Source organism: Parus major, chromosome 12 (assembly GCF_001522545.3).
Source record: "Parus major isolate Abel chromosome 12, Parus_major1.1, whole genome shotgun sequence".
Lineage (NCBI taxonomy): Eukaryota > Metazoa > Chordata > Aves > Passeriformes > Paridae > Parus > Parus major.
In genome coordinates this window covers 12,968,010-12,990,134 of record NC_031781.1, presented here as the reverse complement: position 1 = coordinate 12,990,134, position 22,125 = coordinate 12,968,010, and the positions used below count along the sequence as shown (strand labels likewise).

General features: G+C 40.1%; 1 protein-coding gene across 1 annotated transcript in view; it reads right to left on the bottom strand.

Annotated features, from left to right (window-relative positions):
• Nucleotides 1-22,125, bottom strand: part of PTPRG (protein tyrosine phosphatase receptor type G) — a gene marked incomplete at its 5' end in the record, with an annotated part of 303,590 nt that overhangs the window by 180,797 nt on the left and 100,668 nt on the right. Inside the window, one exon of the mRNA XM_033517345.1 lies at nt 1,042-1,221. Coding sequence (XP_033373236.1) covers nt 1,042-1,221 — 180 coding nt within the window. The remainder of the gene's footprint in view (nt 1-1,041; nt 1,222-22,125) is intronic.

The following is a 22,125-nucleotide window of genomic DNA, read 5'->3' as shown; positions in this document are numbered from 1 at the left end:
GTCTGCCACTCCATTTCATCTGAGGGGCAATAACTCCTGCTAAGATCCTGAACTGCTGGAGCTGCATCTGAGGCGCTTGCTGGGCTCCAGGCCATGGCTCAGATGCCAAGTGCCCTGGAGTTGATGGGTGTATCTGAGGTCACGCTGTGTGTACAGCTGAGCCACCAGCTCCAGAGCAGGTACATGCCCTGGGTCAGGCTAGCCGACCCGTGACAGGGGACACGGTACAGAGAGCACTAAGGAGATGCGTGTCAGATGTTAATAAAGATAAAAATATACTTCCAATAAATAAAATTGAATTAATTAGTGGTTTAATCCAATTCCCTAAAAATACTTGACCTTGTCAAATGAAGAGGGTGGCCTTATAATTTCTGCTTTTTACGTTTTTAGAATTAAAGAGTAATCAAATGCATGCGGCTTTGCATATAAATCAACCTTGACCTTTCGTTGAACTGTTTTGGTAAAAATAAGCAGTACTCATGCCTGCTCTTTTTTCTTTAAAAGCCAGAACAGACAGAGCAGAAAAGGATTCAGTTCAGTGAAGAACACTGTGCTATAATCATATCAGAAATACATTAATAAGCCCCCACTACTCTTAGCAGTTATTGCTCTTTCTTCTCTAAAATCTTCCAATTTCTAAGACTTCCCCTCTCCTTCCCCCTGAGCCCTGCATCTCCGCATTCTTTTGGATTAGGTGTTACAGCCTCCCAAAGCTGATAATTCAAGGTTACACCTTGAAACTCTTACACTGCCTTTTATTCTGAAGAGTAACTGACTACCAAGAGAATTAGTTTAGACTGAGAACAAAAAAAAAGCCACAAAAAAAGCAGCCCTTATAAATAAAACTCTTAAAATCAATCTGCAGAACTAGCTCTGCATAGAATGCAGAGGCAGAGGTAGGTGGCTTCTACTGAAAAATTACATAAAAAAAAAGACAAAAAACCCAAACAACAGAACAATGAAAAAGGAGGAGGGTGGAACATGGCATGAATTTTTAATTGACTGCAGTCAGGCTGTGGAGACAAGCAGAAGAAAACATACCTGTTTTTCCTGTGTTTTTCATCCAAGTCTTGTTTGAAGATTCATTGTCAAAACCATCCAGCTGCAGCTCTTGATACTCATCTCCGACGTGGGCCAGGTGGTCTGTGATGTCTATGGGAGACTGGTGGGACCCCCCACACTTCTCACTGGATGTCACCCAGTGCTCGGGACCATAGGTACCTGTTAAAAAACACCAATGTCAACATCCCAGTGGCTCAACAGTGCTGGATAACTCTCAGTGTGAGGATGAAGCACTTAAGCTCCCCAGGTAACTCCACCGCAGTTACAATTCCCACGTTTGAAAGAGGTTAAGACTTGTAAACTTATGAGGAGACTGAAATCCTTTGGCTTTGTGCCGTGTTCCAACTTTGCCTCTAGCAGTAATGAACAATGGCCTTTTTTAAAAACAACTATTCTATAAAACTTTCTGCTGTTTCCAAGCTCCTCTCGTGCATATGTTATCAATTACCATATTGCTCCAGGAACTTCCCTAAAGCTCCAGCCTTAATATATTACTGTATGGTTTATCCTTTCATTATGGACAAATAATGTAACAGAAACACATTAACTTGTGTTCTTGCAATACTACGCTTAGATAATATGATCTTTATTAATGACCTCATTTCTTTTGGAGGTTTTGAAGCCAGAAAAGATTAAAGTAAAGAATTAAACTAAATGTATGTTAGTATATTTGAAGAAAACAACAATGGAAAAAAAGATTTTACTCTGGAAGAAGCAAACAGGACAATGACCTGTCAGGAATACACAGTAAATTTCTGTTGTTGCTATTCTTACGTGAGTTTTCTGGTTCTGATGAACAATTAAAATAATACAGGAAAATAAAAGGTCTGAGGCAAGGACCTTGTCATCCACACAACATACCAGATGTACTAGAACACCAGGGACCCTCAGCACCACACTTAGGAGGATCTAAAATGAATTAAAAAAAATTCTTATTACCTCCTTCTCCAGCCCTTAAGCTGTATTAACAGAGACTGAGAACTTATCTTCCTATGAGTGTAAACAATGGTTTAAGCTCCTGAAATAACAGCATAGATTTCTTGTAAGGCACTTGTTGCTCACAGTGCTTGAAGTGCTTTCCAGCAGGAATCAGCTACATTATTCTCATGTAAAGCCAGGGGAATTGATGGCTGAGGAGGGAAGCAATTTGCCTAAGCTCAACTACCTAAACCAAGTTTCAAGCCAAGGCTGAAGTCTGCTCTCCTGAGAGTCCTGATGTCACACCTGTGTCACACCTCTGAACTACACGGTCAGCAGCTCTGCTTTGGAGGGGGCCAGCAGGAAATGATGCACCAATGTGCATTTATTACCCTTGCATCTCAGAAACATATGTATATTCAATTAGTGCCATCCAAACCCAGCAGTTGGGAAGGCCAGTTTCTTTGGCCTCTGGGTTTTAATCTATCTGGTTGGGAAGTGCATTCATGCTCTCTTCTTGTGAGCTGATGCAGGACATTTAATCAATAGCAAGATTTTGCTATACTCACCACACACAAATGCTCTCTGGTACCCAAACGACAAAAAGAAAATTTTATTTTCAAGTACAATGAGGCAAAATTGCAATATCATTTAAAAATCATTTACCTCATCTTCCCAGTTAAAAATCAGTTTTGTTTCTCTTGGGGTTCAACTTGAATTGTCAGCAAGAGCTGCTTTCAGTTATTTCACAACCAAGGAGAAGAGAATTATTAAAACACCTTCATGGGGCAAACCAAATGTCTTCCACTCAAACACAGCTATTTTTCCCCCAAATCGGGTTTGTAGCGAGTTAATTGGAAATTCAGATTTACTTTACATATAACCTTGCATCTACCCCATGAAATTTGGGAATTTGCTTTAAATATTTAGCACTACACATAATCAAACCCGCCAGCTCTCGTTTTTTGGCTTTATTATAAACAAGGGGTGAGCTTTTCAAAAAGCACTCTGCCCACAGAGGCTATCACAGTGGTTTCAGCTGTGCATTCAAAAGCAGCTGTGCATTCCAATTTTTCTTTTTTAAGTATTCTGGTGTCAATGAGGAAGTTTTCCCTTTTTTTAAGTAGGCAGATTTATTTTAACAGGGACTGTAGGGTTTCTTTCATGCATCTTGTCACATTTATTTATTTATTTGTTTGTTTATTTTTAAGTATAGCCAGCTCTCAACCTATTTGCAGTGAAAAGTGCCTTGTCAAAATGGATAAAATAAGCCATAAGGGTAAACAAACAAACCACCATGTTGAATTAAAACCTCAAGTGACTTAGGTACCTAAACTGACTCTTGCTGAAATGTAATGTTTCATGGACTTTTGAAGGCTTTGTTAATTTTAAAAAACAAGTCTGATTTTTTTTTTCTTAAATTAATTTAACTTGCTTGAATTAGTTTAATAGCAATAAATCTATTTTGATAAACACAGTAGCTTCACTTACTTGTAAACCCATAATGTAACAGAATAAAGCCTAGCAATATCTGCTTTCTTCATGGCAGTGTAAGTTTCCATGCATAAAATGTTTCCATACTCGTGCTGAATTATTAAAGAAAAATAAAAAAATCTAATGCAATAAAACCCTCTCAGCAATTCAAAATCTCAACTTAGTGCTGGTGCTGTGACTCCAAGTCCTGACATCACAAATTACAGTCATAAGGCTAAGCTCCGATTTAGAGGTCCAAGACCTGCTAGTTGAAATCAGCCCAGGATTTTATAAATGGCTAGGCTTGCCATTAATTTCTTTCACAAGTTTTTGATATGTAAATGACTACATGCAGTGTGACCTGCACCATTTTGGCTGCAGCTTGAGACAGATACAGAGGCTGTGACCCCGACATCTCCATCCCAGCAATGCAGAACAGGGGCTGCCCCAGCTTTAACAGTGACCACAGAACAGGGAATGCAGGCCAGGGAGGGGAGAGGAAAATCTCTGAGTTTGAAACCAAACTAAATAAATTATAGCCCCTACCCAGAAAAAAAAAAAAAAAAAAAAAAAAAAAAGCGCTCAACAACCTATAAAATGTAATCAAGAATGGTGCAGTGGGATTCACAAATTCCCAGGTGGCCATCAGAAGGGTTCAGGCCCAACTGCCTGGTTTTTTCCATGGACATTCAAGTGCAGTTTCAATTAAAACTGATCTTCCACTACAGATTTCAAATTAATTCTTCTTCCAAGTGTCTCATGCTCCAGACATCCTTGCTTTGCAAAAAAAGCCCTATATCATTAGAGGAGGAAATAGAACACTTTTTCCAAGCTTGCAGATATTGATTACCTATTCCTTCCATCAAAGCACAATTGCCATTCTGCACTGTATAAATCTCTTCAGCGTCAGACACTTTATAAAGTACTGAGAATTATATCATTAATCATTTGCAGTTACACCTGTCTTGCTTTATTGAATTCTTTGTTTTTTAGAACTTTAAATAAATGCTTTTAAATAAAAACATGACACTAAATAAAGACTCTGTTTCACTTAAACCTAGTTAAAAAAAGAAATCCTGTAATTCTGTGTCTGACATTTACCCATCTGAAACAGGAACTTATGGCTATTTGTATTTCATTTTTCCAACAGTAAGCACGGTGACTTAAATCAAATAAAATTTCAAATGAATTTGAGTCGGCCTTTTAAGGCTGATAGATAATTCGGTTTTCAGAAACCAAGTTAAGAGCCCACACCTGTGTTAATAAATAATACACATTTCCACTGAGATGGTGGGACAACCTGCAGGAAAAGGTAAACATCAGACAGCCCCATCCTAGAGCTGGAATATTTAATGCAGAGGCAGCACACAAAGAATGCTAACTGATAATGTTTGGTATCTTCAGGAGCTGGAGTCCTGTCTCCAGGAAAGCAGGAGCCTGTGTCCAGCAGCTGAAGGCTCACACTGGGGCAGGAGGGCTGGGTGCACCAATGCAGGAGCAGGGTGTGCTGGGGTGGCAGCCAGCTCTCTGTGGCCTTGGACTTTCCTCTGCCAAAATCAGGGACAGAAGAGCTCCCAGGGCTGGAAGGAGAGCTGGGGTCAGGGAGCTCAGCAACACTTGGGGTCTCACACACATTTCAAGCCACACTTCAGGCCAGAGATGTTATCACCCAACCTCATCTGAAATTACCTGACACTTCCTAGATTCTTTTCTCATGCAAAATCATTCTGTCAATGACTGCAGTAACTTTAATAGTTTTTTAATACACTGTCTGCTCCTTAAATATAATCCAAGATTACTTTTTTTCTTCTTTTTACTTTAGAAAGCAATGAGCAGTCTTCATTAATGAAAAACCATTAAAGTAATGTATTCTGCCAAAATCTAATTAAAGCTTGTATAAAAATGTCCACTTAAAAAAAAATCAAATATATTTGTTTTTCTCCCACAGGTTTTCTTTAAAACATCTGTTATTAAAAAATTGGCATTCCCTTGATTTTACATAACTTTTTAATTAATGGATCAGCTGCTCTGATATAAACTGGTGTGCAACACATATACCTTTACACAGATATAGACTAACAGAAATTAGAAATTTTTGAGTAATATGATTTTCATCATTCATTCGTAAAGAGGTAAAAATATCAACTTTTTTATTTCATTGTTTTCTAAACATTTTTACAAAAATGTGATTTTAAATCTCAGGCCTGACATGGAAAAGAACTAGTTTAGGGGTTTTAATTTTGGAGGTTTTTTATTATTTCTTCTTCTTGGTTCTTTTTTTTTAGCAGAAGTACCTCAGACAAATCTTTGTCTGTACTCAACGCCTCTACTTTTCATTTTTGAATGAAAATGCTAATAATAATTGCAAAGCAATCAAATCCCCTCATTTCTGCAATTAGCTTGGTCATTTCATGGAGACATCCTATCCCATCATCTTCATATGGAAGAAAATTCCATGTTTCTCTTAGGGCAAAATCCAACCAATTATTAGGGACTGATGGAATGAATCAGTATTTCCTCTTCAAATAAAAACAGAGGTCCCAGGCTCTGCTTGCACAGCTGTGGTGGGGCAGCCTACAGACTCCAAGGACCACAGCAGGTAAGAACCTCTGTAAGTTTTACAGGTTCTGGATAAATGGAGATGCTTCCCTTTTCATGGACTGGCAGCTGTGACCTGCCCAACCATTCCAGCATTCAGCTGAGCAACACTACAGACCTGAATCTCTGTCCTACTTGAACTGCTCCATCACGAGGCAAATCTCAAGGAACACTGAAATGTCACCACCAATAAACAAACTCAGTTCCTTTCTTCCACACAGAGAAAGAACAAGGAAGAGGTGCCCTTGCTCAGCTACAAAGTAATGAACTTCAATAGCAGGCTGGATTTTCAAACAGAAAAAAAATTGTTTTAAACAAACAAATATCAGTGAAATTCACTACAGAAGTGAAGCATTTTAAGATCCTTCAGAAATCTCAGTCCTGGGGCTCTTCTCTGTTATCTGGGACCAAAAAACCTGAAGCTGTTACTTGATGCCAGGAGATCTCATCATCACTGTTTGCCATTTAAAAGGAGCCATATCAGTAAAGCCAGGAAGGCACTGGAGAAGGTGCTTAAGCCACATAAATAGTGACAGGAGGCAAGGCACATATTGCAGATCCGGACTAGCTAAAAAAATAGCCTCCCTTTACCCTCTCCCCTCACCTCCAGTCCCTCCTGGGAAACAGAAATGAAGTGGAAACTGTAGGATGAAGCCTAAAGACTGCATTTAGATACAAGGCCGAAAAGAGTGATTTGAATGACATATCTCTTGCTGATTGATTTAGCATGAGGCTGCAGAGGTAAAGGTACAAAAATCCCTGAAAGCCTTGATAAAAATCAGTAGCATCTTTCAGAGGTCTTCCCATTGCAAAGAAAGCAACCAGAGGTAGTTAAATCATTATATTAGGGGAAAAAGTTGCTGAAATTATACTGTCTTGCTCTAAAGTGATGGCATACCAAAATCAAAGGGATGGAGAAGGAGAGCCTGTAGTTAAGAGTTCACAGTGCTGCTTTGAACAAAGATTTCCTGCCCTGGGGGAAAAGGGCTTTTCATTTTATTATTCTCTGTCATCACTCTGTTTAACATGAGACAGTCGTGCTTGCAGAAAATTCCAATTACTGCTTGAAAAATGAGACCAAATACCAAGAGCAAGATCCCGAAGAGCTTGCTGAGACACAAACAGGTCTAAGCAATCTGCAAGCTCAGTACAGGGAAGGTGTGCAAGGCATGGGAGAGGTGTTAGCAACCAGGGACAGTTTTCTGAGAAAAAATCTGAATTAAACTGTCCCCAAGAACAATCTCCAGTAGGGCCTATCTTAACCAGTACCTATTGGAACAAACACAGAATACAGGATGGAACAAAAAGGGGTTGGATTTAGATAATCTTTGAGCCAGCAGCAGCACAGAAGCACTGATGCCACCACAGCACTGCCCAGCCATGGGGCTGTGGAAGGGAAGCTGATCTCTAAAACTGATCATGTCAGTGATACTGTCACACTGCCAAAATGTGGCAGATGCAAAGGAAGGCTTTAAATCACGCTCCTAAATATAAACTATCCTATAATGTCTGCAGTTTTTAAACTGAAAGACAGAATGACGTGCATGTTCTCCTTAAATTTTCATATCCACAGATGCTAGAGTTGTTGCTGGATTTTTAAATAAACTTCCTAACCTTCAATTACCTTTGTATTCCTTAGTGAACTCTTCTCTATTACGCAGTCACAAATGTGATTTTTTTATTATATATTCCACCCCCCCCCCCATATACAGACTTTCTGCATCCAAATTTTGTTCCTCAAAGAAGTATGAAGCTGCCCTGAATCTTGTATGAAGCTCCCACTGTACCTATCAACCTGCCAGTGGCACAAATATATGATAAATATCCAGCATTAGGAAACACCAGGACCTTAGGACTAACACTGCAGGAAGATCACAAGAAAGTGGAGTAAGTGTAATTACTAAAACAAGTCTTCTCCATAAACATTTCAAGTTTTAGCATTTGTGAGCTGAATAATTTACCACCACACAAAAGTGAAAATGGTACTAAGTTTAGCTGTGCTGGCAAAATTGTTTGGGGCTTTTTCAGGGGTGTCTCACACAATAAACTCTAGACAGACTTCCCCAATGACCTGTTGAATTTTACAACTAATATTTCAAAATTATTTATATTGAGCACAGAGCACAACAATATCCATGAAATTATTATGCAGAACTCAGTGAGTGGGAGGATAAATTGTGGTATTGAAAGTGCCTGCTGGTGGCAAGTGACTGAGACAATGTATATCTACATCCTCTGTTTTTTATAATTTTCTACATTTTTAATAAATGTATTTGACATCTCACACCATTCATTTCATAACTGTCAGAGGCCTTTTAAAAACTGCTCACCCTGAGCTGCATATAATGAACGAGGTGATAACTTACAATATAAGGAAAAAACAGAAGATTAATTTATATGAAGGCATCGTAAATTAACTTTCTTCTATTCCTAAACTAGTTCAGTAAAGCTCTAAGAAGACTAGGGACAGACATAAAAATAGATTTTTTCCTGAATATAATTTTAAGAAGTATAAATCCTAATGGAGATTACAGAATGAAGATGCATTATGAATCAATGCAGTAGCTCAGTGAGAGCACTTTGTGTTGTTGGGAGGAAGACAAGGTTTCAGTAATGGGTGCATTGGACAGGTCACATCCAGGCCAAGGTTCTCTGGAGAAGGGTCTCCCTTTTCAACTGTCCTTTTTTTTTCATTTACAGGGCAGTAGCTGTATAATGATGGACCTTGACAGGAGGAAGATGTACATTGCTGCAGTGCCCCAATGCAGCAGAAGGAAGAGGGGCTCCATTCTTCCAAACCTCACTAGCAAACAGCTGCTGCCTCAAAAAGCTTAAACTGAACAACCTAAGACAAACAGAATATAAAACATCTCAAGCTTGAACAGATGCATCCCTCTGGGCTAACCTCCCCTTGTCTGTAACACCTTGCTTCATGCTTTCTTCTCCAAGGCCATCTTCCAGAGCTGGCACTAACACACCAGAAAGGTGATCAACCTTCCCATGAGAAACGTCATTTCTTCCAGGGAGCAAAGATAAAAGAAGAAACTGGTCTGGTGTTTCACAGAATTAAACATTTGAGAAAGCATAAGCTCATATAATGTTGATGTAAACCACGGCTCCATCTGCACTACTCCAAGGAGAAAGCACAGCGTGAACAAAGCTCTGAGAAAATAAATCTGAGCAAACAAGAGGAAGAAACTCAGCAAGAAACTTTCCCACCCAAGAGTTGTTGAATGCAGAGGAGGCTTCAGGGGCTTCAGCCAGACTTTGTTGAAAGAAAAGGAAGCAAGAGGACCTGAATTTGGCTCAGTGCTAATTACAGCCGCCACTGCCAACACCCAGAGAAGGCAAAAGCCAGAAGACAAGCAGCCAGCTCGCCACTCTGTGCCTGTGATGTTACCACTGCACTGCAGGTGGAAGTCCCCAGAGGATCAGGAGTTGAAACTGGGGAGCAGCCTGGGAGCATTTGCTGAGCTGAAACTGTGGGAGACGGACCTCAGGCTGCAGGAGTAGTGAGGCAAGAAGAAAATGTGCAAGAACAGACATGATGGGCTCAGGAAGCCATTTGTGGTTTTTGAACCAGAGATCATGGGTTGTTTGAGGGCTTGACTGGGACCCTGCTGAAGCATCAATACTCCCATGCTGCTGAACCTGCCCAGGGGCTCAGACATCAACACTGAATGACAGTGACAGTAATAAGCCACGACATTTACGTCAGGAAATCTAAAATTCCCATCTTGCTTCTCTGTCTCCTTCCTACCACCAGGAGCTACACGCTCCATTTCACATTTCATATCCCCCCTCCTCTACAAAGGGAGAAGTTCACCTGTCTCATCAGAGCAGATGCAAGGATTGCTCAGAACCTGAAGAGAGCTGTGGAGATAAAAAGTTGTGCAAGACTCAACTGTCCCACTACAGATCTCGGTGCCAGGGTACCTGCAAACACATTTAGAAAAAACCCAGTTCCAGTTACTTCTCAAAGCACCACAGACTTGAGTCCTTTTACTTCTCACATGTACCCTTAATAGGCTTGATCTCACCAAAGAAACTGCTAACGTAAATGATGCATCACTGTAACTTAATTACCTCCAATTTGGGTGGGTACAGGAACAGAAAGTACCTTTTCTTAATTCCCATCTGTTCCTTGTAACTAACCAAAGAAGCCCTCCCCAGAGCTCTGTCTCTGAAAGCCAGCATGAAAAAAAAAAAAAAAAGAGGAGGAAAGACAGGAAAAAGCTGTATATTTTTATTGAATTTTTGCAGGATGCAAGTTAATAAAAGACCCACAGAGAGCACAGAGCAATATAGAAAGGGAATAAAGGGAGGGAGGGCTGATATCAATAAAGCCTATCCAGAGGCACTGCTGAAAGTACTCATCATTTCAAAGGAAATCTACTACAAAAATGATTTTTATTTGTTGCTTTGGCTGAGATTTAGAAAAAACATAAGTGTCCTAAGCAGAGCGTGGATTTAGAAAATAAAGCCAGGAAGATACAATTATCTGTTGTTGAAATATGTCACCCTCAGCGTTTCAAAACCCCTTGTTGATCCTAACCTGACCAGAGACAGCCACCAGATTAGGACCTCATAGTTTAATCACATCACAGAAAATCCTACAGTACCCAAAATCACTCATCAAATCTCAACAAATACTGGCTTTGCCACGATATTGCCTTTTTAGGTGAAAATCAACTTTTGCTCAACCAAGTTCTTAATGGCATCTCTGTTCCAACAGCCTTCTCAATCCAGCTGTCCCTTTCACTAATATTCACCAGTAAAACAGCTCCCAGGAGAGCTGATGGGAGATTGCTAGCTTTTACTTAATGACACATCATGAACCCTGCCCTCAACTTCTATTAACATTCAGTCTATGTTTCTACCATTAATTTAAGAGGAATGAATAGGAAGACAATAAGCAGCCATAGTGTCCAGCCTGAGGTACTGCATCAGAAGGCACTGCTTCTGTGGCTGACAGAGAACATTTACAAGCAGTTGTCTCATTTTTATTCTCTATCTGTCATTTCCAGTATGTTACACTACATGGCTTAAACTGTTGCAAACCAGCTTTAGCTTTCCAACAGGAAAATCCAGAGGCAGGAAAAAATGAATAAACAAATCCACCAAAAAAAAAAACCGAAACAAAAAAACCCCAAAAACCAAACAAAGCCAGAAAACCCAACAAATCAAAGTCATGAACCATAAAAAACTAGAAAATATAATATATATTAGGGATCTAATGTTCCTAATGTGGATCTTATTCACTTGTACCCCTTCTCTCCAGACAAGTTTTAGGTAGTAATCTATCAGTGCTGGAGGAGGGCACTGGCAGCAGCCCCTCTCCTGCCCCAGACCCTTCCCTTCTGCCAGCACTACCCTTTGGCAGGGAAATGCACACAAACACCTGAGCAGCCACTTTGGGGGAAAACCAGCTGCTGCAGAGAGCTGGCAGCCAAGAACTGCTCTGATGGATGGAGTCAGGGTGAGCAGGAGATTCTCCCACAGTACCTGTGGTGCACATTCAAACACCAAGTTAAATAAAAGACCCCAAAAGACAGCCTAGCTGGGATAAAATTTCTTCCCTCCAGCACCATTTATGCTCATTTAGGGACAGTCACCCCAGAGTGCAGCTTGCAGGCTTTGGGATGCAGCTGTTCCCAGGACAAACTCTCCTGAGGGCAATGTAAGGGCATCACCTGTTCCTGCACATCACTGCCTGCAGCTCCCACAGCTCCTGTGCCTCCCATGGGAGCATCTTCACTTGCTGCCACCAAGGATTGCCTTGGCAGCAAGGCAGGTGTTCCCACACCCCTGAACACGTCTCCCCGTGCTCTGTGGTCACAGCAGTGCTGGGGCAGCCCGTGGTGACACATAGCATAAAATGGAATCTGGAGTGTGTCACTTGACTGTGAAATCTGTAAGATACAAGATTTATAAGGTGTCTGCAGAGCACATTAGAAGATCATCAGCGTCATCATGTCTTTTCGAGACAGCCATAATTATTCAGGCTGTTACTTTATCTCACCGGTGCTTTTGAAAAACTAGTCAATATTAGCAAACTCTCACTAAAAACAATGTTTTGGTTGAGGGACTAATCTTCCTATCAGTACACAGCCATACCTGGGCTTATCTACATTACCAATTCCCCGCTGATTGAGTGGATTCATTAACAACACAATCTCTGGTGACTGAAATGAAGTCTCATTCTTCGTATCACCGGTGCCTTGCTGTTTGCTTTTCCTTCACAGTATGCACACAAGTAATTAACTTACTATGCTCTGCTAGCTCCTGACACATTACTTGGCATAGAAAAATTCACCAGCAGGTAGTTAAGCATGCAAAATATTTTCAGTCAAATGAACTTCATAACAAAGCTCTACTTAGGAAAAATGCAGCTCTTTCTGATACAATGCTAACAGACAGCACACTGCCCATCCCAGCAGGAGCTTCTTGTGAGGCAACAGAAAAAGCCATCATCTTTATCATTTTTTGCTCAACACCTAAGAAATTTCTTTAGGGGGCAAACCTGGTAAGCAGTAGATGCTCACCGAAAGGACGAGCTTGGAGATCAACCTGGCTGTCCCTTGTGGAAGCCTGATGTAACAAGGAAAGACACAGGATTCACATGGTATAAAAAAAAAAAAGGAGGAAAAAACCCAAACAATGCAAAAAGGAGATTCAATTCAATGCAGCATAGCTGAGATTACAGGTGTCTGGAAGAAGGGAAAACCAGCACATTGCGACTTTTACAGCAAATTTAAAAAAAAGGTAAATTGCTATTTAAAGCACGAGTGCATTTCAGCCTAGAGAAATGGCAGTGAAAAATCCCTAAATAAAAAAATTTAATCTACTGTATGCCCCACCTAATGAGTCCACCAAAGAACATGACTTGAAATATTTAAGTCATCTCAGTAATGTCAAGAAGTAGAACTGGAGTAAAGTTCCTGATGCATTTAAGGTTAAGGTACCAAGAGATGGTGGCTTAGGATGGAAGCAGTGAGGGGGTGCTGGGCTGGTGTCACTGGTGTGACAAGACTGGCACTGAGTTGGAAAACACCAGGAATTTCCCCTGAGAATACAAAAACACCACAGCCTTGTGGGGCTCTCCTCTGATTGAACATACCCTAAACTACAATTTTAATCACCACAACATTTTTCTAGTACCAGAGGCTGGGAAGCACAAGATCCTCACACCATGCTGCTGCAGTCCAGCCAGTGCTGTACAAAACAACATCACTTGTTCTCTCTCTCCTGGTCCTTTAAGCCAATAGTAGCTGAAACTCCAAAATATACACAAAAACACTTGGAAAAAACCCCAGAAACTTGGTTGTATTAAGACCCATTCACAGTATTTTTCATTCCAACTTTGACCTTTCAGAAATTCAATGACTGTACAGAACTAAAACACTGGAAATTGTGATTCCTTCTACATAAAGAAAAAAATCTCAAAAAACCCTCTGAACTCCTGGAAAATGAAACTGCTCTTTTCCTCAGTTTTTTGCAGAAGACATTTGTTTCTTTCCCCTTCACATGCCACAAGGCATGTACCTTTGCCAAACTCAGACTGTTGTTTCAACTCATTCAGTCACAAAAGTTAGTTCTTCATGTTCCATCACAGCAATTTTTGCTTGGGACAAAAGAAATAGATCTGCGGAGGACAGAATTCACTGTGATTTGTGTATATCATTTTCCTCTATTCTTGCACTGCTTTCAAGTCGGCTCATTTAAATATAGCTCCTGTCATACCCATCATTTTCAGTTCACCTGTTATGCAAAACCACACACTCCAACAGAGCAGCCTTTGCTGCAGTTTGTACAGATTCTCTACTCCAGACCTGAAATCCTTATTCATTTACAAACTAGATGTTCCTTGAACAGTATTTCCAGTTGCTTAACTGGCATATTAATGCACAGAATAGAAACCAGACTTTGTTTTTTCTGATTTTCATCAAAAATAAATTATCTCACTTAACCTCTGGCACCCTTGATAGTTACCCAAGTCTGTAAACAGTTCACTTAATCAAGGAAACTCTTGTTATATTTCCAAAAGACTGCTGAAGCTTGCTCTGTTCCAGGGGAAGGAATCTCAGATTTTGTTTGGTTTTCCACTCTTACAGTATCAGTAAAAACTAACAGGTTTTTATGCCAGAAGAAACAGTTGGATAACACATATTGACATGACAGGCATGAGTCACTACACTTCATAAAGTCACCTCACAGAGCCTTAAAAACAGTTTTCACCTTGTTCAGAAAGGTATCAAGTAGTGAAGCACTGAAATCTTGAGTAGTCATTGCGTGTGGCTTTTTAGTTTTGTTTTTTAAAGGTTGTTCCCATGTTTAATTGCTTTCCTAGTTTCAATCTGCAGTTTACTTCTTACAGCAGCTCACCAGGTGTCCAGCCTGGTCCTTATTTGCCTTCCAGTGGCAGGCTGCAGGTGATGTCCAGGACACAGCATCTTCCCTTGATGGAGATGCAGACTTCTCAGTCCAGACACTGCATCAGTAAAGGCAGTCGTGCTGGACAGCTTTTCTCCAGAGGGAAGGTCACACACTGCCCAGAACTATCATTCACAGAAGTCAGCCAGGCTGGAGATTCAATGAGAACACTGAATAGACCCAAACAGAGCCCTCCACTGCCTTAATTAGAGGATATTTCTTGGATCAGAGATGTGTAAAGGAATCCTGTCTCTGCTAAATCACAGATATCCTCTAAAAGCCTAGATTCCTTCTTTCAGCTCTGCTGGAATTTGGCAGTGAACTTGCATCCAAAAAGCAATGGAGGGAGGAAAAACAGATCAACAGATCCAGCCTCAGTACCACACACAAATATTCAAAAAAGTTACCATTTTCTTTCAGGTCAACCCTTATTATTAGTTCCATCTACAAAAACCCAGATGCTGGCTGGCTCACTGTGGAGACAAGATCAATTCCTTCTATGCTGGGCAATGCTCTGCTGCACTTGTTTGTATTCCTGTGGTATCTGTGACCTTACACTGAATTCAGGAGGAGCCTTTTGAGGAGCAGACAGACTTTCTGGTTTTATTTTGCTCGAAGTAAAATACAAAATAGATTTCAATCCATGACTGGAATTTCTTTCCAGTACAAACACATAGGAATAAGTTAGCAGTATTCAAAGTATTTTAAGGCAAGAGCAGAAGCAGTATTTGGGAACAAGGACCAAAATATATAATTAAACACAGCCTTCCCAATTACAGAGCATGTCTTAAGCAATTTAATGACTTTATTAAGGCCATAGTTGGTGGACTCGAGAGACTGAAGTCTTGGTCTCTTGAGAATGAATTATGTTCAGCATTTTAAACTAGAAACTTTCCAGGCTCTGTGGTTTCAGAGGAAAATCTGGGAACACACACACACACACACAGAAAAAAAAAAAAAAGTCCAGGACCCAGAATGTAAATGGTATTTTCTTTTTTCAATCTCCCCTGATTTGTTTTGGTTGGTCTCACTACCTTTGAGCAACTGATCCTGGCAGTACTCCAGAGTACCTGACTTTATTGACAAATATAAAGGAGAATCTAATCCAGGGGAAATGACAAAAGAAACCAGACCCATCAATACCAGGAGCTGGGCTAATACACATGGATCCACTCGGTGTCCCAAGGCCAAACACCTTTCAGTGCTTGGCTCAGAGCCACTTCCACTGTCTTTATAAGCAAATGAAAACCCATGGATTGCTGTTTCTCTCAGAATGGGGATGACACCTACGCTCTAGATGACACCTACAAACTTCATACTATCTAACATTAAAAAAGGTGGTGTTTGTTGTTTTTTTTTCTGGCAAAATAGGATTTATTTGTATCTTTTCCAAGTCTTTTTCAACAACTGTTTTAAAAGCACATACAGCACTCTGTTTCTTCCTCAGTTGTGATGTCCTGTACAAGCTCCTGCTCTCAGAAACACAACCTTTGGGAGGAGATAATTTTCTAAGGGACAGAAGCACATGCAAATACTTAAACTTCGTGAGAGTGCTTGCACCAACACTTTTATGTCTCTTTTTAACTATCAGTGACTGATACTAGCTGTCTTTTACTTCTGGTCTCACTGGTCTTTTCAGGTTTTCACAGCAGCAAAAAAGCAAGCAGGGCTTATTCTGAAGTAAATTCTGGATGTAACCACTTATAATTCCACTAACACCAAGAAGCTAGTAAATCAGTAGTAGAAGTTTATTAATTTAAGAGTTATTGAGACACATCTTATTGATCTTTACTCACACTCAGCCTCCAGAGTTTACCTCACAGCTCCACTTTATGCCTCGATTAAGTGGTTCAGAGAAGCCTTGAATTTTACAGCACGCATATCATGTAGCATAATGCTCCTGGTATGATGACTTGCAAACTAAGCAGTGGATTTATTGCCCTAGAATAGACTCAGTTTTACTCACCCCAGGCAGCCAGCACAAACACTCCTGAGTAAAGCTCACAGCTTGGATGTGAGATGCACAGAGCTAACCCAGCCAAGAGTGGTCTCGCACCCAGCTTTAGCTCACTTGTGTAGCCACACAATATCAGCTAACTAGACATTAGTTTCCATTTTCAGCATTCACATGTTTTTGTGAACACTTCTTTTTATAGGCTCTGATTCAGCAAAGTACTTAAGCACATGCTTTACTTTAAATAGCTGAATAATCCAATGTCTTTTCAGCAAATGTTTAACTTTAATTGTGTGAACAGTTCCAGTTCAAGGGCTCCTCATAGCTTGGACACTGAGCACTCACTTGTGTGCTCTATCCATTGCACACATATAATATCATTCATGGGCTTCACATTATGTATTTACTAAAGTGCTTTGCTAAACAAGCTCCTAAAGCAAACATGCCACAGCCAGAGTTTATTTAATAATGCTTCTACAAATTCAGTTCCAAACTGTTAAGAATTTTTAAAAGGAAAATTAAGTAACCATAGGATTTGCTTCAATTTCTCTCGTATCTCTACCTTGACTTAGCCCTGACTATGATCCTGGCAACATGGTTCAACAAAGCATTAGGATTAATTTTTCTCAACCCCTATGAGAAGATGTGTTTGCTTCTGAAATAAAAACAAACAAAGAAACAAACCAACCTAAAAAATTAAAAAATGGTGTGTTAAAACTACCCTGCAGGGACTTTTCCTCTCAGCCCATATGTCACAGAGCCATGGTGCTGCACAGAGGCTGCAGCAACACATTGGGAAAAGAAAAGGGATCACCTTGGATGAAGACCTTGACTCTCTGTTTACAGCATTCCCAATCTAACTATGCATTTCATCTCCAAAAGATGATATTTAATTACAAAAATATGACCACAGCATTCTGGGGGTCTTCTTACGTGACTTTCTCCCCCCCAGTCAGGAATACCTGGAACAGACATTCCTCTCCCATTACCACTGATGCCTTTTTACATGGAAGCTGATGAATTTTCCTCTCATTAGAAGACTCCAGCAGCTGTGGCTTCAAGAAGAACACCAAATACTGTGAGACCAACAATAAAACTCCCTGACCTGGCAATGCTGCCTCACCCCTCAGGGCCATTTCTATTCCAAGCTGCTCCCCACTGAACCACACAGTGAAAGGCTCCTTTCTACTTTGGTGGCCACTGCTTAGATGTTTCAAAATATGGTGTTTAAATTATTAGAAAAAGGAATACTAAAAGCCCCCAACCTACCAAAAGCTAGTTCTCAAAATTTGTTAGAATAAAAGGCAAAGAATGAAATTCACATTTTACAGGCATCTGCCCCTAGAGCTGGACATCTGCCTTGCCTGGCATTAAGTCATTATTTCAGATGAAAGCCCCAGCTCCAGCCCTGCAGGTAAAGCACATTTATGTTCTAAGGTGGCCAGAGAAGACAAATTAAAGAGGGTAAAAAATGTAAACAGAACCAAATGCACCTGAGAACAGAAGGAAACTAAAATTGCCTTAAAAGATAAAAGGATTAATCTCTTCTGACCAGTAGCTGTAAAATGTGTAATGAATTTAGACACTTCTTTTCCAAAGGAAGAAAGCTATTTGATGAGATAAGTATTATTAAGATAGAGCATAATAACTATAGTGTAGAAGACTGCTCATTAGTTGGGGCTTAATTGCTCTTACAGTTGGCGAAGAAGCAGTAATTATTATACCCAAAAAAGATCTATATTTCGAGATTACTTGCTTTTATGCATGGAACAAGAATACTACCTTGATATTAAACAAAAATTTAGCCAGAACATATCCAGTGTCACCCACTGGAACACTGACAACTATATAACTCTCTGTGAAAGTGAAAGGGAACTATTGATCACAGTGAGGAATGCAATTGTATGTTATTCTGAAACAGGACTTTGATATTATAGCTATTTATTCACTGTGGTCCCACTGTGTGCCTGTTTTGTTTATAAATATTTACCATCTACTATCTTCATAAAATAATTGCTATTAAATGTGCACAGTAAAGAAAAGACATTAGAGATCTGGCTGTGTGTTTTTTGCATTCTAATCTGTATGACAACATATTAATTCAGTTTTTAACACAAGTCCTTACAGCTGAATATCCTGAGCTTTCTTTGCCAGGTTAACACATGCAAACCTTTCCAGAGCAGCAGTGTCCCTGTTCCTGCCTGTCCAACACAGACCCCACAGGGATTCCCAGTGCCTGCAGGAGTTCCAGGACATTTTGGTGACATTAGAGAGGATTACCAGAGACTGCAACATTTCCAGCCTTCATAAACAGTCAGTACTTCTTCACAGGGATATTTAAAGGGTCTCATAAAAGGTAGCTTCTTAACTGATACACAAATAAAATGTGAATGGAAGTGCTGAGCTAGGAAAGGCTTCACCCCGAAATGCTCCCATGTGAATCTCTGCCAAAGCTGAGGATGAAGGGGTTCATGTTCCTATGCTAACAGGGCTTTTTTGCCAGATTCACATTGCACAACACATCCTCAAGTGGTAAACAGCCTCATACTTTGGAGTCTGCAAGGCACAAGTCAGGCCCAGGTCAGTCTTCCCTTGCAGACTTCCAAGGATGTGGGTAATCACTGCAGCCTCATCTCAGAGCCAAGAGCTTCCTTCACCAATGTCACAAGGACATAAAGCTTTAACTTTAGAGGGCCCCAACCACTCCTGTCCCAAACAGCATCCAGGTTCACTAATGCTAAAAAAGATAAAAGGAAAATTTCTTTGGCTTTATCATCGGCATCTGGCTGGGATCTGTAACACCCACATGAAGTACAAGCAATTTGGTGATAACACCTCATTCTTTCATAAATCATGGCTGTAAAACAAATAATGGCAGGACAACCAAGGTTAGAAATAATAAAAGACTTTTAGGCCAGTTTTTATTTAATTTGATTGTATTTCAAGATAATGATACCCTTTTAACTATGGGAAACACGTTCCAGCTGTTCTCCAGAGCCTCTATGGGCTTGCAATTTCCTTCCATGTTCAATTCCAGATGTTAACAGGGACCCTTGCAAGGCCCCTATGACCCAGGGTTCTTGTTCTGGCTCATTCAACAGCACCAAGGAAGCCAACAACAGCAGTGAAAGCTGCATCCAGCCCCAAGCACCACACGGAAAGATTTAAATGAGATTTCAGCACAGAGGGTCTTTTGCGAATCCTGGCTTTGTGTGAGCAGGTGGGATGGGCAGCATTCAGAGCCCAAGGGATCAGGGAGGGTCTTCTGAATGCTGGAGCACCAAGCCCTGATCTACAGCACTCTTGTCTTTCTGCAGCATCTGTAACCAGAGTAACCTCACAGGCATGGCCCAATGCTCTGTCCTACATGGAAGTACATAAATATGTTTTTTGGAACTCTGAAACTCATGTGAACAAGATCTCTCTCTGAGCAGTTTTCAGGAAGTGTCACCACACAAGTAGTTGTGTTTTCTATTTTATAAACCTCACATACATTTTTATCAATTAAAAATAATTTTCAAGAAAAATGAAATGCTGGAGATTTCCTCTGTGAGGATATATGAAAAGGCATACATATATACACCTTAAACATCATTAAAATATTTTTGATGTAGATTTTGAAATCCCTTCAATGAAAAGAAACCAAACCTCTGATGTACAAAACTATGAATTTTAAATCCCAGAAGATCATTCTGTGATAATTACTAATCCCTTTCTATCACCCAGATAAACTTAAGGGAAGAGTATTCCAAAGGAAGAGATAAATGCAGGGCAATGTGCTATTCTGCTTTTACAAACTAGGAAGTTTTTCTAGCCAGATTCAGCATCTAAACTTGCACAGAAGTAAATTGCAGTCCAAATAGATTATATCACTTTCAACTTCATATTGCTTGCATTAATCACACTTATTCCTTTATATTTGTAGAGGGTTTTTTTTAACAGGAACAACATTAATAGCATAGCAGATCAAATATTATTCCAAATTTAAATAAAATCTGTTCATCATTATGGTTATTAGTTAATGGTTTTACCTACCTTTGGGACCATAATAAACATTAAAATTCAATTTATTTAACATTTACTGCTCATAAAAAAAAAAAAAATTAAAAATAATAAGAAAGGCATCATTTCCTTGCAACAATAGCAAACTCTTGGGGTCACAAAGCTCTTGAAAACCAGGTTTAAAAAAAAACAAACCAACGAAACAAACAAAACCCACCACAGTTTGAAGACTAATGAGGAACTGAAGAAAGGATGCAAACATGCACAGGATCTCCTATATGGGCTCTGTGCCTAATTCTGCAGCTTCTCATTTTCCTTCTGCAGCAAAGGCCGTAAGGCTGGGGTGTTGCAGTCTTTTTGAGCTGTACACAAACACAGGTGCTTGTGCAAACACCTCCCAAGGTGGGTGCACAGCCCAGTAATTGCAGATTTAAAGTGATAAATAATTGGTTTTCTTTTCTTAGATACCGTTCATGGACTCCTTATGCAAACCATTGGATCCCCAAGGGTGCACAAGCCCAGACTGGGCAGGTTGAGGGTGTGCTCTGTGTGTGCCCCCTGCTGCAGGACAGACCCCCACAGCTGTCCTGGGGACAGCCAGCACTCTGAAACAGCTGGATGAAAACCTTTGTTTTCCCAGTGATATATCTGCATCATTAATCAAGCTCTGATAAATGCGTTCTTTTACCTAAATTGATTTTCTTTTCAAAGCTCCCTTTGTCAGCTGATTTGCTAAGTGCTAGAGGACTGCACATCTCGCTGACTGGAGCTCCCCTGTGTATTTGTTCTTCTCACAGGTTCCCCTGCAGAAATACCAGAATTTCACTGATTATTTTTCAGCAGACACTTTGTTAGACTACTTATAAACATACTGACCTAATTGCTTTTAATTATTCCAGTGAAGCCCTTCTTTTACAGTGGCTATTTCCTCCCACACAAAAGGAGAAATACTACTGTGAGAAGCATTGAAAAATCTATAGCTCGGGCTTCTCTCTGAAGCCTAAATCAATCAGAAGTTTAATGCACACTGTAAATGTTTATGTGCATGTCTTGCTATTGTGCATGTATGCATGCATTATATAGGCCTCTTTTACATCTATATACATCCATTTATCACATAAGCCAAACGGGGCTAAGAAGACTGCAAATCTATTTAATTCCCAGTTTTGGAGACAAAGTTCAGCTCCGTGAAGGATCCAGGCAAATTTGGTGTTTTCACATCCATTCCTGACACAGCTTTAGAAAATTGTTTAAATTTTAGGTATCCACCAAGCCTGTTCATACCCACATATATTTCTGCAGGCTGTCAATATTAGCAAAGCTACTGGAAATAAATGAAAGGTAAAAATATACAGAAAGCCATTTACTCTGCATCTACCCTTTAGCAGACAAACTATCTTCAATCACCATAAAACCTGCAAAATATCTCCTGCAAACATCAGGATGGGTTGGACCTTTAATCCAAGTGAATGTCTTTAGGAGAAACTGTTCACCAGCAAATTGAAAAAGATGTGCAGTTCAATAGGGAAATCCACGAGGGACAAAACCAGAGAGAGGTGATCCATGGAAGCCTGTCCCAAACACACAGCAGAGTTAACAGCAAAGAGAACTCTTGGTAGATTTGTAACTACCCATTAAAATGATATTTTTCTCTTGGTTGATATATTTAAATGAAAGGGACAAGG